We start from the raw sequence: 15,042 nt of genomic DNA on the forward strand, positions 1-15,042 counted from the left end.
GAGGTGTGTTACAGCATCTATCTATCTATCTATCTATCTATCTATCTATCTATCTATCATCTATCTATCTATCTGCTTGTTAAATTTGTATCCCACTTTTCCAATAGCATGCTCAAAGGCAGATCACAAAATAAAAGTGACTAAAGTGACTAAATTGCTATACAAAGCAGAAAATTGAGGGTTGGCACTTCGTGACGTCAAGTGCTTACAGCCAGACATGGCAAAACAGAGTAGTCCTTGGGCCCTCCCTCTGTGTGAAGTAAAGTGTAGAAGACTGCCTCTACCTTTGGATCATTGCCCAGGCTGCTTTCCTGGATGCCCTTATTTTAATGTGTCTGCCCATATAGAGTAAGGCGAAACCAGCCACCCTCATCTGAATGCTAATAACCTTGTCCCAGAAATCCTGATTAGGAAGCATCATGCCTAGCAGAGCCTGTGGGAGCTTCACCCAGAGACTGCAGAGGTGTGCACACCTGTAAAACATGAGAAGTGCATATGCAATTCCCATGCTGCATACTGCATTTGTTTTGCTCTGTTTTTTTAAAAAAAACATACACTATATGAGAGAGCAGAGGTTCCCAAACCGTGGTCTGTGAGCTTCATTCAGGTAGTCCATAGTATGTCTGTAAAAATACAATTGAAAATATAATTGAAAATCATACAGTGCTTGCAATAAGCTTCCTGAACTGGGGTGGGTGGGAAATAGAAAGGCAATCCATTTCCCCCCTTTCTGACTCCTTCTCTTTAGTAACTACATGCTGGCAAAGTAGATCCCTTCCTTTCAGGCTTTACTTCCTCCCTGCTTCTCCCAATTCAAGCTTGTTTTGAGTATGAGCTAGCGGGTGGTAGTGTTCACTTCCTGGCTCCATCTTGTCCGCATGCAAAACCTATACAGTACTTAGAATGGCTTTGTTTGCCACGGTTAATAATCAGCAGCCTTAATGGGCTATTCCTTTCTGCACATCGCTGCAATATATTTGCCAGACTCCAAGGATTTGTGCAGTGGCACCCTGCTGTACAAGCAAGAGTCCTTATGCTGGCTTCTGCTAGCACACCAAAGTATTTTATTCTGATCCTTAATGCCTAGAGAGCAGAGGGGTCTGAAATGACGGATTTATGCACATGAATGGCATTTCTGAAAACATCTCTCACAATCGCAGATAAGGGCAGGGACCAGAACATAAAGAGAGTCCTGGTAAATAGGGACACTTGCAAGATACAATTTCACACATTTGAATGATTATATCATTTCCTTTCTACCCAATGTTACTTACTCACCTGGGGGTCTCTTTAAGCTTTCTGCTACATTTTCCTTTTCCTTTCTGCTCAAACACTTTTATTCTGCAAATAACAATTGGCTCTTCTTCCCATGCCCACAAACCTCCAAAGTACTCTTTCGTCCTGTTAGCAGAATAATAAACACACCAAGTTCCAAGGCTGCGTGGAGAAAGTGTTCTGAGGGTTGTGTGCGTACAGTGACAATCCCATCCCCCTGGGGCTTTGTGGCATGACTGAAGCATAATTGCAATGCTTGCACTTTTGCAGTGGAATGAAACCTGACTCTGGGCTCATCTACACTTACCTTTGCTCTGCATTTTTGGACACAGGTCCCGGCTTTCCAAGTCCATGTCCAAGCGCTCCCCGCCCTGCAGCACTTTCCCCACAAAAACCTGAAAGCAATTAATCAGAAAACCCAGACTGCTGAATTATGGCTGGGTCAGGGAGAAGCAATGACCCTGAAGTGGTAGGAGGAGGATGAAACAACTGGAGATGGAGCAGTTGTCTTGGCACTTTTGAATTAAAATGAGCTATGTTTGGTGTCTGTTGCTTTCCTCATTAATGATAAGTTTTTTAAACACCTGGCCCTGCCTCTTGTGTTACTTGGGAGATCAGTTAATACTTGGGGGTCAAGGGAAAGATCCCCAAAGAGCATTATGGGGATCCAAGGGTTGCATGCTGCATCCATTGCCCCTTTTGTCACAGAGTGTTATCTTTGCCAATGAAGCATGTGAATAATGTAAAATCATCCTAATAATAATAATAATATATTATTTATACCCCGCCCATCTGGCTGGGTTTTCCCAGCCACTCTGGGTGGCTCCAGAAGAAGAAGAAGAAGAAGAAGAAGAAGAAGAAGAAGAAGAAGAAGAAGAAGAAGAAGAAGAAGACGACGACAAAACATCAAACATTAGAAACTTTCCTAAACAGGGCTGCCTTCAGATGTCTTCTAAAAGTCTGGTAGTTGTTTTTCTCTTTCACATCTGGTGGGAGGGTGTTCCACAGGGTGGGCACTACTACCGAGAAGCCCCTCTGCCTGGTTCCCTGTAACCTTACTTCTTGTGGACCTCTTCAAAGCAGTGTCAGAGCTTCTGCACGGGGCACTTAATCTTGATCTCTATTAGAAATCAAAGACTACAGCTGTTCCATAAGCTGGCATCTTTCAGAAGACACCTCTGTCTTCTATAGCTGTAAACAAGGCCTACGATAGGTGTGAGGATCACCAGACTCCAGCCGATTCATAGAGAGGACATGGGTGCAATTTAGGAGCAGAAAGCCTCCCAAAAATGTACACACAATTCCACACAGAGTTGCAAGCAAGCAGGACGTGTTGGACTTCATAGTATATTTGTTATGATTTATTTATTTATAGGCAGATCACTTCACTATTTACAGTACATGAATGTAGAGATTCTACAGTCTTTGTGATGTAAACAAGTAACTCCACGGCAGGGGAGTTTCAAAAAGAAGCCAGTTCTGAAGTATTTACACAATTTAAAATAGAACTTTTATATACCTACCAGATAGATATAGAGAATACATTGAGCAATTTGGTTAAATCATCTACGAAACTATAGAATCTGACAATGTAAAAATACAAGAAAACGTTCTCTCATTTAGAAGGTAGACATTGAAATCACACTAGAAAGAAATATTTCTTTTAAAAAATGACAATAACAAAGGAAAGGCATAAGAATCTATGCCAATTAAGGTTAAAGTATATTACATAAATAAGGACACAACAGAACACAACTGGGGGGAAATTAAGTGAAATATAAAAATCTTCTACTATTTTTTTTAAAACAGTGAACTAAAAACTTGATTTTATTGATTACAAAAGGGGTCAATCCTGCTGCTTTTACTTACCAAGAAATAAATTATCACTTAGTTAATACATGTAAAAGAGAAGCAGAATTGGCCCCTTCTAATTATTAGCAGTGTCCTCTTCAAAAAACAAAAAAAGTAAAATCTAGTTTTTATTATAAATAACATAGCAAATGTGCCCCTCTTTTAGGTGAAATTCTTACACCTTTCTTAAGAAATGCATCAATTTAGTCTCCTTCACTCTCTCTGGCTCACATACACTCATAAACACACGCTGCAAACAGTGGTATTAATTCACTCTTTTTCACTTTTCCAATGAATAATGCCACCTAAAGCACCAGTGGCTGCATTAAAACCAGACTCTCCAGGGGTTTGCCTTGCTATCCACACCAAACATAGTTTCCTCCATGAGGAAATGGGAAACGTTTTGACTTTTTTGGGGGGGCAGGGACCAAAACCTTCAGTGTAAATTGACCCTTCAAAAATGTAATAGGCTAATCTAGTAGTACAGATGCATTTTTTATGCATGTGAAGCTCTGTGAAAACTGGCCTACCCATTCTCTTCAATGTTGTGTAAAGCTTTGAAAGACAGAATTCTGCCATAATGAAGAATATGGAGCAACCTGATTTCTTTCTCTTTTTTTTGAGCTCCGTTTGCTCATTGGATCACAGCCTAGGTAATGGATTGGGGAAACCTGTGACCTTTTGAATGTTGTTGGGCTCCAGCTCCCATCAGCCCCAGCCAGCATGAACCATGGTCATGGATTATGGGAGCTGTACCCCAATAACATCTAACAACACAGGCTCCCCCATCAATGACATGTGCTATGCATTCCAAGGACAGAGAACCTAAGCGAGGCTGATGCATTTGCTTTAGTCTGCCTCACTGTCACAAAGTTTAGGGTGACAGCACGATACCGTGATAAATTCACCCAAGCCAGATTGGATAGCTTGCTCCTTAACACTAGGGCATAGCCGAGTTTTCACTGAGATTCTGCACATAACCTTTTCCCACGACATGCTCATTTTTCATGTGCAGGGAGCATACGGAGATGCGTTCAATCATGTGAGCCCCCCACCTGCAGTCAGGTGGCAAGCTCACTTGCAGACTGTTAGTGACAACCTCAGTCATAGAGATCCCATCCCTAAGCTGCATGACATGCAGCAATGCTTGTGTACTTGTTTTTGTAGCATCTATCCTACAACACATTAATTTGTTAGAGCATCATAGGTGCTCACCTCTAGTGCATTTCTGTTGTCCACTATTAACGGTAGACTTCCAGCTATAAAATGCAAAATGCATAAGCCCCCAGGTTACTTTGGGGGAGGGGGCACACTGCCCCCTTAAGTGCAAGGAGGTACCTGCAATCACACGTACATGAAAATGTTATGGTTGGGCCAAAAGTCACGTTAAAATGATGCATGGGCATCAGTGATGTGGGGGAAATGATGCCAGGGGAAATTGTCGAAAAGCACACAAATGAGAATGAGGCCTAAACAAACAATTATTTGCAGAACCTTGATGGGAAAGCAGAAGGCTTTGAATGCTCATATTGCTAAAGTGTGTCACAAATAGACTACCCTGCTGTAAGAACAAATGGAGGAAATGCTCAGCTACAGATTAAGGACTTGCTATTTTCATCTGGCAAATGAAAATGTGTCCTTGCTCTCTGATTCCTCTAAGGCTTTTTGACATGGGCTACTGAGAAAATTGGATGCTAATCATGGAAACACATGACCAAGCTGACATGAAAGTTTCATGGAGGTAGCAAAGCTCAAGACAGTCACTCTAAGAGGGAAAGTGGGATGAACATTTCCATCGACTGACAATGAAAGTGACGTTTGGGAACCCAGTTCTTTTGCATGCATCTTCTTTTTCTGATGCCTGCATTCGCTCCTTTGTCTGGGAGCTGAATTTAGCAGGAACCATTTGCGTTTCACATAAAAGCATGGTTATTTAAAGGACCAAGGGCAAGGAAATGGCTTATGACTTATTCCTATCGTTAAGGTATTTTTCCTAATTAAGAAGCAGTTAGGAGGGACTTCTTTTTCACTCACACATACCCACACGCACACCCCTACATATAATATAGAGAAAGTTCTGTTTATTTAAAAAAATAAATGTCTCCCTCATGATTGCCTTTCTCAACACACCCTCTTATTCCGAAACACCCTGGAAAATTGAATTCTTTTAATTTGTTTATTTGGTTTCTCACCTGATCTTGCAAAGGCTTGGTTTGTTTCTGCTGCTAATTGTTGTTATGGCTAGGCCTACCCCTTGAGTACGGGGTCCTTGGCTTTATGCATATTATTAAGAGAAAGAATACGGGAGAAAGTTAGGCAGACTTTGCAGAAGTATATGGAAAGCACAAGAGCGCAAGCTCTTTCTAAACAGGGCAGAGGAAGTAACCGTAAAGGTAATTAAGGCCCTTCTTTAGCTAATGGGGGCAGGGGACCCTCGGCTACTCTTCTTAGCCTCAACGTGCGGCCACCTTGGGAAGTCAAAATGAGCTGAACTGCACCAAGGTTTAAATCTGCCCAAACATGTTGGCGGCAGTGATGGCTATAGCAATGTGTAAAGCTCATTTTAATTCCCCCAACCTAAATAAGGAATAAACTTCCTTTCCCCCTTCTCATCTCCAACCTGTGCTTTGAACGCAGCAAGCTAGGGGCTTCAGGCTCAGCAAGTGAGCCCTGTGAGGGACTGCACTGTGGTTTTTGGACACTAAGAGAACTAGCTCCTCACACACTAGTGGTGGTGACACTCAACTGCTGATGGCTTTGCTGGTTCCCTTGTACACCACACTGACCCATTACTGCCTCAACCCTCCTGAAAGCAGCAAGCCACTCAGCTGGCGGGATGTCAGGGGAGCACTGCTACCCTACCACTGTCCTCGCAGTATGAGCAAAACGCCTATTGTATTATAGGCCAGGACTGTGGAACCCACCATGCCCATCACAGTATGCCAACCATCTATGGAGGCCTGCAGGACACTTTGACCCCTGACCAGGCCTCTGGCAGGCTGGTAGTTTGGCAAGCCACAAGTTCTGTAGGTCTGTTAAAAAGGTATCCACTCAGTTGCTCTGATTGATGGGGATGAACTAGGACATCCACTATATCAAAGTGGTCCTTCCGATTCCTGTGCCATTCTGAACTGAGTTTTGGGGTTTGTTTTTTTCACCACCAGAAGCTCAGACTACTTCTTGCCGTGCATGTGGAGCACAGCAGCTTGCTGCTCTACGAAACAGAGGACTCTCCTGGAATATACCCTGAATACAGGCTTGCTGCCTAAAATTCTCCCATCGCATATAGAGCAACTTTCCAAGCTTCTGATAGCCAAGGGTTTTTGCACTTTTTGTATCCCTGTGGCTGATACAAACTTAGTTGTGCTTCCAATAGCCATTAAAATAAGCCACAGGTTACTAGTGTGCCACAACCAGCGTTAGATGTCCGTGCTTTTCAAACCATACCACTCAGGCTCTACATTCAACAGTGGTGGATTTACAGCTGCTGCTGCTGTACCCAGCAGCAGTCAGAGGGGCTCAATGCCCCGCCACTACCTTTTCCCTATACATGTGTGCGTTTGTGCACATGTGTGCATATTGCATAAAGTCCTAGTGAAATTTCTCACAAAAAATTAAAATAAATATTTTTATAGGCTTCAGGCAACACAAAGACCACTTATTGCACCTCTCCCTATATCTAGGATTGAGAGGCCATGTGCGTTACAGGACCTTCTTCCCTCCTCAAAAGAGCATGCATGTGCATGCTCTAACATCATTGGTAAGTCCAGCCTCTTAAAAGAAACTTGAGATAATAATAATAATAAAAAAAAACTGATTAAATACAAACCCATGTTTGCAAGCGATCTGCACTGAAGGCAGCTCTTTCTGGAGAGCAGAAGGACTCTTCCTTCTCCTCTGCAGCTGCATTCAACACTTTCAGCATGCTCAGAAATTTGATGCATTTTCCATCTCTCTGACCAAAGCCAGCAGTGAACTTTGATCTACCCTTGTAACCAAGCCAGGAGATGGAAGAATTCCACTTAACGGTTGTAGGGGTGGTTACTTATTTTTCTTCTTCTTCTGTTCGATTGTTCTCTGAAAACATCAGCACAGCACAGGACAGGACAGGACAGTCCTACCCACCCTAAATGTGTCGCTATGTACATTCTACAGTAAGCTCTATAGCAATCACATGTAAACATCATTGTGGTGAGGAAATACTAGGACAGAAAAAGGCAGAGCTACAATGAGGCACTTGTCAACAGCAGATGCTTTGTCTGGGCCAGATTTTGCTCTGGGCTGATCATGAGAGGATCTTGCAATCCATCAGTAAGTTCTCGAATGGAGGTGGTGCAAGCAACATTGAAGCAGCCAATATCGTGAGGTTTATTATTATTATTTTTGGCCAACAACACGTGAAATTGTGACATCAATTACTATATAAAATAAGCACTGTTGTTATTAAAGCTCCACATTAAAAGACAGAAACGATCACATAATTAGAATGGGATAACACATGAGCTGACGCCTTGACCTCATTCATGGTGTTTCTGATGCGTGTGGTCCTTACTGGGTCAATGGAATTACTCAAGGCAGGCAACCATGAGTTAGACCTAAGCCAGGCAATTGCCAAGGTCTTTGGCAATTTGTACCTTTTGATTCAGATTAAATACCTGCTGGCCGAATTAAGGTTGTTGCATTCTGTATACATGGGGTGGCTAAATGCCAGAGATCCTTTGTGAAAAATAAACCAAAGACATGGTGGCTGATGAAGGTATTAGCAAGGTTATTTGGTCCCCACTCGAAAATGCTATCTCTTGATGCACCTGCTGGTTTCTTGGTCTGCCTCTCATGTCCCTGGACATTGCTTCCAAGTATAGCACGAGAACAGCAATACTGCATGAGGCATTAGCACAGTATATTGTGGCAAGTCCGAGCTATGTTGGAGTGAAACAATTGCGGAAGTTAGATAGCGACTCCTTCCCACTACTTGGTCTTCTGAGCTAGAGGCTTCTACACTGCCTCTGTCCCAGCACCCCGGTTCGTATCAAAGGGCCCCTAAACTAGTTGCTTAAATCACTCTAAGACTTCCTTTGTAATGACTCCTCAAACGTCTGAATATGAGAGAAGCCAGGGAAGAAATAAAGGAGGGCACAAGATCGCCGCCAAGAGGAAGTCAAAAGGAACATCAAATAGGCAGTGACATCCATGCCTTTCTTGACAGGGAGCGGGAGAAAGAGAGAGAGGGGAAGTCGCTTCACAAGGCTTCATAGCAATGACACTATGTTTTATGGCTTATTCCACTCATAAGGAGAGTAGTGTTCAAAATGGAGCAGGGACTGCTGATGAGCCATGTGCTATGTGCCAGCTGTAAGCACTGTGAACTCACTCAGCCCAAGGTGTGAGAATTCCTTTGAACTTTTTTTCTGTTGGGTGTTGCCCACCAGGCAGGAGATTTTGCTTTGGTTAGATGACCAGATGGGTAAAAAACTATTCCTGAGGCTACTGGTGATGTCATGTATGGCCTTAAATGAATTGCTCCACGTTCCTCTACCTCAAACTCCCACATGGACCTGGCGAAACTGCAGCTGCTATCATTAGATGGTAGATATAATGCAAAGAAACCTCTGGGCATAATTGTTCTGGGATTGGCTCTCAGACTTTCTCAGTCTTGCTGTAGACTTGTGCTCCTGCACTACTGGTCACGATGGCTATACAGAGCTTTCAAGTTTAAAGACAGAATGCCTCTTGAGTAACAGTTGCTGGAGAGCAAACAAAATGACTACTGCCTTCATACATTGCTGGAGAGCATCAAAAGGAGAGGACTATTACCTTGTAGGAATCTAGTCGCCCATGGCACAAAACAGAATGCTTGACTAGATAGGCATTTGTTCTGATCCAGAGGAGCTTTTCTTTGTTCTGATCCAGGGGAGCTTTTATTACATACCATTTCCCTGGCAGGTGGGGCTTCACTACCTTGTGACCACTGCCAATCCATCATAGACAGCGGGAAAACACACACTCTCCCCTTGTACCTTTTTCCTCCCTCCCCTTCCTCAAAAATGCACCACCTGAGAACGCCATTCCTATCCACCCAGAGCCAGCTCTGGACTGAGGAATCACAATGTCCCTTGTGCCATCAACCAACAGGGCAGTGGTGATCCCAGAATTCAGCCCAAACGAAACGGAACAAATGGCTTATATAGCAAGAGCACAACATCAGTCGGTCACCCCTTGGTTCGCCATGGACAGGGCTGAAGCCAATTTCAACTGAGTGGCCAATTGGAGGGCACCCTTTGGGGAGGGCCACATCTGCTGACAGGCAAGTGCCTCATTACAGTGCATAGTTAAAAATCAAGGAAGCGGTACAATAAATCTGAATTACAGTACATCTGAGCCATAAATACATTATAAGTATATATTTCTTTCTTCTATTAAAAATTAGTTTACAATCCTGATTCTATTCACAATTAACAATTTCATCATCACACACTACAGACAAAAAAAAAGTTATGGTGAACACAGCTGCAAATCCACGGCGGAAGTGGGGTAACGGTGGGGCAGAGAAAGGGGCCAGACAAGAAGGGGACAGGAGGCTTTTGCAGGCTCATCCTAACACAACCAGTCAGAAGCAAAGATACTAATGTGTGGCAGTGGAACATCAACACCATGGGGACTCACAGACAGAAGCAGCTTGTTCAATGTAAACATCGATTTAAAGGGACAGCAGTTTCTCTCTCTCTCTCGTTGTATACTTAATCATTTCTTTGAAAACGTAAACATATTGGAAGTGCCTTGACTGAGGTATTGAGGTATTCCTCAAAGGTTAAGGCTGTTACCGATGTAGGCTTTCCTGGGCCTCCTGCAGCAGGCTGTCGAAATCCATGGTCTCATATTTGCTTTTTATCAGAGCTGGGGAGGACTCTTCTGTGTTGGAATCTGGTGCCACGAGAGAAGAAGTACACATGTTGGTCAAAGGAAAAAGCAAAACCTGTTAAGCACCCCCCAAAAGAGGCAGAGAAGAGCCATACTATGCATTCTCTCTCTCTTGGTTTTTTTTTAGTATTAGCATTCCTCAGATATTTGGTGTGGAGGAATTACGTAATTACTACACAACAGGAACTAAGGAGGAAGGAGAATTCCCTTTGGCCCACATTTTTAAGTGGGTTAGTCAAATACACACCTTCTGGACTAATAATGTGGACTGTAGTTCAATTATCCTTCAGGTTACAATTCCCAGCTCAGTAAAACACCAAAATGTGTGTTGTTGTTTTTTTAAAAAATACTTTTCAAAAATACTTTTTAAAATACAAGTGAGGAATAGGAAATTCGATTCCTGATTTATTCCTGCTGATTGTGTTTTGCAATTCATTTTTGTGCTGCTGAAACTTTTGTTTTTGTCACTGTTTATTTATTGTGTTCTTTTTAGAAAAATAGTATTTTTTTAAAAAAGTAAAACGCCATACAAGGTTCAGCTTCATAGCATATATTAAGATAAATAAGAAATACATACACAATATATATTTCAGTATATAATTGTGTTATTGTATTAAATACAGTCTTTCCTAATCCTAAAATAACACATTGTATAAGGACCTATGATTGCCTGATGAATGCACTCTACCATTCCATTAGTCAATGAATAAGCTCCAGTTCTGTTAGGTTTCGGCCTACATTCTTTCATTGTTATATAGCTTGTAAGCTTAGTTATTCCTGCAAATTCAATACATTTTTGCCTCCCATTCTCAGTTGGAGCAGGAGCATAATCTCAGGGTCATGGGCAAAAGATTCCTGCATTGCAGGGGGTTGGACAACATGACCCTCATAGTCCCTTCCCTTCTTTTCCTAGGATTTGAATGTTTTTTCCAATATTTTGAGTAACATTTTACAGTGTCTATAATAATGCAAGACATCAGTTCTCCTAGCTGGTTTTTGTGTGTTTGTCAATACAAATAAGGTAGTTCCTAAATATTGCGGTACTTTTTATTTTCCCTATTATATTCTTAATCTGGGATGTGTTTGGGGTTGGTTTGCCTTTTCATACAACCATAAAATACTTTTATTGTATTATATAGCTGCTGTATACTGCTTTGGAGGCCCTTCCAGTAAAATAAAAAGGCCTATAAATTGGAATATAAACAACTACAACAAAATAGTGACAAGCCAGAGAAAGTGAGCAAGCTGAAGCTCCATCGAATGTCTGTAATAACTCAAGGTATTCCCCTATTAGCTAAAACAAACCATCAATGATAATAAATAGAAGTGAACCTATTGGGCCGTCAATGAGCATTATGTACAAATGATAACAAACACAACGGGAGACAGCACAGCAAAGAAATCATCACCACTGAAACAAGGGATGGAGGAGGGCGTGGACCGCTTTGGAGTGACATGGGGGTGGCTTACCCAAGTCGGTGTATCTGGTCCAGAAGAAGTGCCCAAAGCCACCGTAGCTCAGCTGGAACAAGGGCTCATTTCTTTTCCTTAGCGAGGCACCATTCTTCAAGGATAAGGCGGCATGTTCTGAACACCGATACGTGATGAAGCCATATTTATCTCCCCTGAGAAACAAAATGAAGAACTTAAGCATAGGCAACAATTTACTGCCATTTATTTGTGTTACGTTTTTTGTAAACCTCCAAAAGGACACATCGTTTTCTCCTCAAAGAAGGTAGATAGAGCTGGAAGGTAATAGACATCCCGGTGAGCCTTTGTGGTTAGCCAGGGATTAGAAGCCAGGGGCCTACACTGGTCTCATTGAAATGAATGGACATGACTAAGTGAGGTCCAATAGTTTCAACAGATTTACTCTGAGTAAGGCTTAGCTGAATACCACCCTCTAGTTCTCCTTGCATGCCACACTTTGTAGGTCATTAGAACCCTTGAGTCCAAATATATAGGCCTCCACATTTCTCTTTATTTAGGAGAAAGGGGGACTCGTTATTTTATAATCAAGCAGATCCCTAGAACAAAAAGGATTTCAGAGGGCAACAGTCCCATGAAATAACACTGGAGAAAGCATTATGTCTCTTTAAACTCCTGTGAAGAAGCATCTCTTCAGATCACCATTGTACCACAGCAGCAGACACTTTCCCAAAGAACAGACATCTCCAGAGTCGCCCCCACAAAAAACACTCTCCAGCTTTCAATCCCCAAATAAGACCGAAGTCCTGCATCTCATGTCTCACAGGAGAGACAGGCTAGGTTCCCGGTGCTTAGATCTCCAAAAGTTCCTGCTGGTTCTAGCAGCGAGGGAGGGGGAAGCATAGCTTTGACCCACCTTTTATTCCTGGTCAAAACGCAACACTCAACAATCTCTCCAAACACCTCAAAGCGCTTCTTCAGTTCAGTGGAGCTCATACTGCTGGCAAGGTTTCTGATGTACACTACGCGGCCTTCTCCCTGTTCAGGGATGAGAATAATTGCTTAGGCCTGTCCTGATACAACTCTTTCTTCTTCTTCCGACTGAACTCTTTCTATCCCCCAACCTGCTTTAACAACAAGGCAGTATGACGTTGTGTAACAAATGCACAAATTCTATCTGCTGAAATGGCTCTTTGAGGAGTAGCTGCCTGCTAGCGCTTCACGGCTAGCTTGCCTATCGTGCACCCTTTATCGTCTTATTTTATGCCTCCCTTTCAAAAGTTGCAGCTTTCCCCCATTTCAGCTTCACTACAAAGTTGCCATGGAATCACAATTCCCACTGCTCTCTGTAAGTGCCTGTTGATGAATTCGGCACCAAGTTTCTCCTGGGTCAAGAACTGAATCTGTTGCCGGTTATGTTTACTTTATTTCTTTCTAATTCATCATCTTAAACTGGTGTTGGGCCAGGAGATACTGCAACATGTACTGTGCCACTCCAACTTGGAGTGGGAGTCAAACCAAAATTGCTTTGTCCCTAAATTCAGATGAATTTTCAAAAGAGGGAGTCAACCGATCTGGCACCATTCCCACTTGATTTATTACAGAAGCTCCCACATAGCAAACAGGTCACTTACAATGGCTTTTTCTCTCCTCTTCTCCATCTGTCCAACAGTTCCATCTTGACACGGCTTGCCATTTTCGTATCTGTTTGATAAACAAGAAGGCACATGAATTTAGTCCTGAATGGACTCTGGCTGGTCTGAGCGCTAGAAATCACAAGGAAGTAGAGGCACACTTGTTGCTTGCAGGGACAGGCTCACAGCACAAAGAATGCTGTGTCTGCAACAGCAGGCTTTCAAAGACAAATGCCAGAATCCATCATAAAAAGGAGAAACGGCAAGGCATCAAATACAGGGGGGAAAGGGTGGACAGAAATAAATTTGCAGAGCCTAATATGCTTCAAAATTCTTCACCATGCTTAGGTACAACCAATTTGAGTCTTTGGCTTCCAATTCTGATGCAAAAGGTCTTAAAACTTATTTCTGCCCACCTGGATGCTTCTTCCCTCTTTTTCCCCTTCTATCAAGAGTATTTCTTCTGCAAAGGGAAAGGCTTGAGACATTCACACAAGGGGCTGGCAATCTAGTGGAGCAAACTGCTAATGGAAGGGGGAAGGAGATTGCTTCCTTCAGTCTCTTCTGCTACTGCCCAGGCTGTTCCCGAGGGTTCTCCAACTTTCCAAAACAGATATTCAGGGGATACAGAGGAGAACTGGCAAAAATTGCTTCTGCTACTTCTGTAAGTGAGAGGTCCTGTGAGTGAAACTTCGCTCACAGGGATCTCTGGACCCACCCAACCCAGTCTCTTTCAGAGTAATCGTATTATCTATAAAGCAGCATGGATGTGCACGGCACCTCCTGGAGAAACGTAAGCAAAAAGTCAGCACCTCTGCCAGAGGGCCACCTGTAAATCAGTAGGTACCTTTGTGAGGGAGCCAGTAAAGACCAGCCAATGCAACCCACTACAACTTTGCTCACTACTGGTCTCCCTGAGCCCTTTCGCCAAAGACCCTGTGAACTCACAATTGTGCAGGGAAGCCCACCTGCTTGCTGGAGACCTGGACCTGCAGCACGAAGACTCAGAATCGGACCTGCTTCGGGAGCAATAGTGCAAACTGGCCCTGGAAAGAGGGTTCTTGTAGGGGCACATCTTGGATTCCAATGGACTTGTGCAGCACTCTTCCTCCTCCTCCTCTTCCTCCTCCTCCTCCTCTTCCTCCAGCAGGGAACCAATCTCACTGCAGCTGTCCTCAAAGACAGTGTCATATTCAGGCGTCTTGCAGGAGGCTGCCTCCCCGGCATCGAGGGCACTGTCCAAGAGGCCAAAGTGTTTGGTCAAGCTGGCCCTGATCTCCTGGTCCCTCAGCTGCTGGCTTCCCTCCTTCACTGAGGTCCCCTTGACGCCCTCCTGACTCTCGTGCTGGTAGTGCACATCAGGGGCTCTCCGCTTGTGTTTGTTTTCCACATGGCTCAGGGGCTCCCAGGATTTCAGCACCTTCCTCTGGAGAGAGGCCTCAGGCTTCAAGACCTGGCAATAGTCGTGGTCGCCGAAAGAGCGTGAGAAAGGGCGCTTCAGCACCCCATGTGGCTCGGGGTGGGGCAGGTGGGGGGTGGACCGACTCAGGTGTGCGTACAGCTCTGTCCGCACCGGGTGCTTCTTCTGCTTCTTCCCGGAGGCTGCCCTGTCCCCCATCATTGGCTGTGGCTCAGAGCTGGTGATGATGGCAGTCTCCTTGGCTGGCCTCTGGTGAATGTCTGGCTTATACAGGTCCTCCTCTGAAGGCTTGTATGGTGGAGTAGTTGGTGGTGTGAGACCTTATCTCCCCCAAGGAAGCAAAAGGATAAAGGTCTTTCAGTACAGAAGCATGAAAGTTAAAACAAACAAGAAAGCTGCCTTGACAAGGGGAGTTAGACTTGTTCCCTCATTGTACACCGCCACATCTATCAAACCAGAGTTTCCCAAACTTGGGTCTCCAGCTGTTGCTGGACTACAACTCCCATCAACCCTAGC

General features: G+C 43.7%; 1 protein-coding gene across 1 annotated transcript in view; it reads right to left on the reverse strand.

The window, feature by feature from the left end:
* Positions 1-2,621: 2,621 nt before the first annotated feature.
* PPARGC1B (PPARG coactivator 1 beta) overlaps positions 2,622-15,042 on the reverse strand; it is a 117,748-nt gene continuing 105,327 nt past the window's right edge. The window contains exons 8-12 of the mRNA XM_082213015.1: positions 14,075-14,846; positions 13,107-13,176; positions 12,389-12,510; positions 11,515-11,669; positions 2,622-10,047 (exon numbers count right to left, since the gene is read on the reverse strand). Coding sequence (XP_082069141.1) covers positions 9,944-10,047; positions 11,515-11,669; positions 12,389-12,510; positions 13,107-13,176; positions 14,075-14,846 — 1,223 coding nt within the window. The 3' untranslated portion in view covers positions 2,622-9,943. The remainder of the gene's footprint in view (positions 10,048-11,514; positions 11,670-12,388; positions 12,511-13,106; positions 13,177-14,074; positions 14,847-15,042) is intronic.

This window comes from Podarcis vaucheri (assembly GCF_965113315.1).
Source record: "Podarcis vaucheri genome assembly, chromosome: 2".
Lineage (NCBI taxonomy): Eukaryota > Metazoa > Chordata > Lepidosauria > Squamata > Lacertidae > Podarcis > Podarcis vaucheri.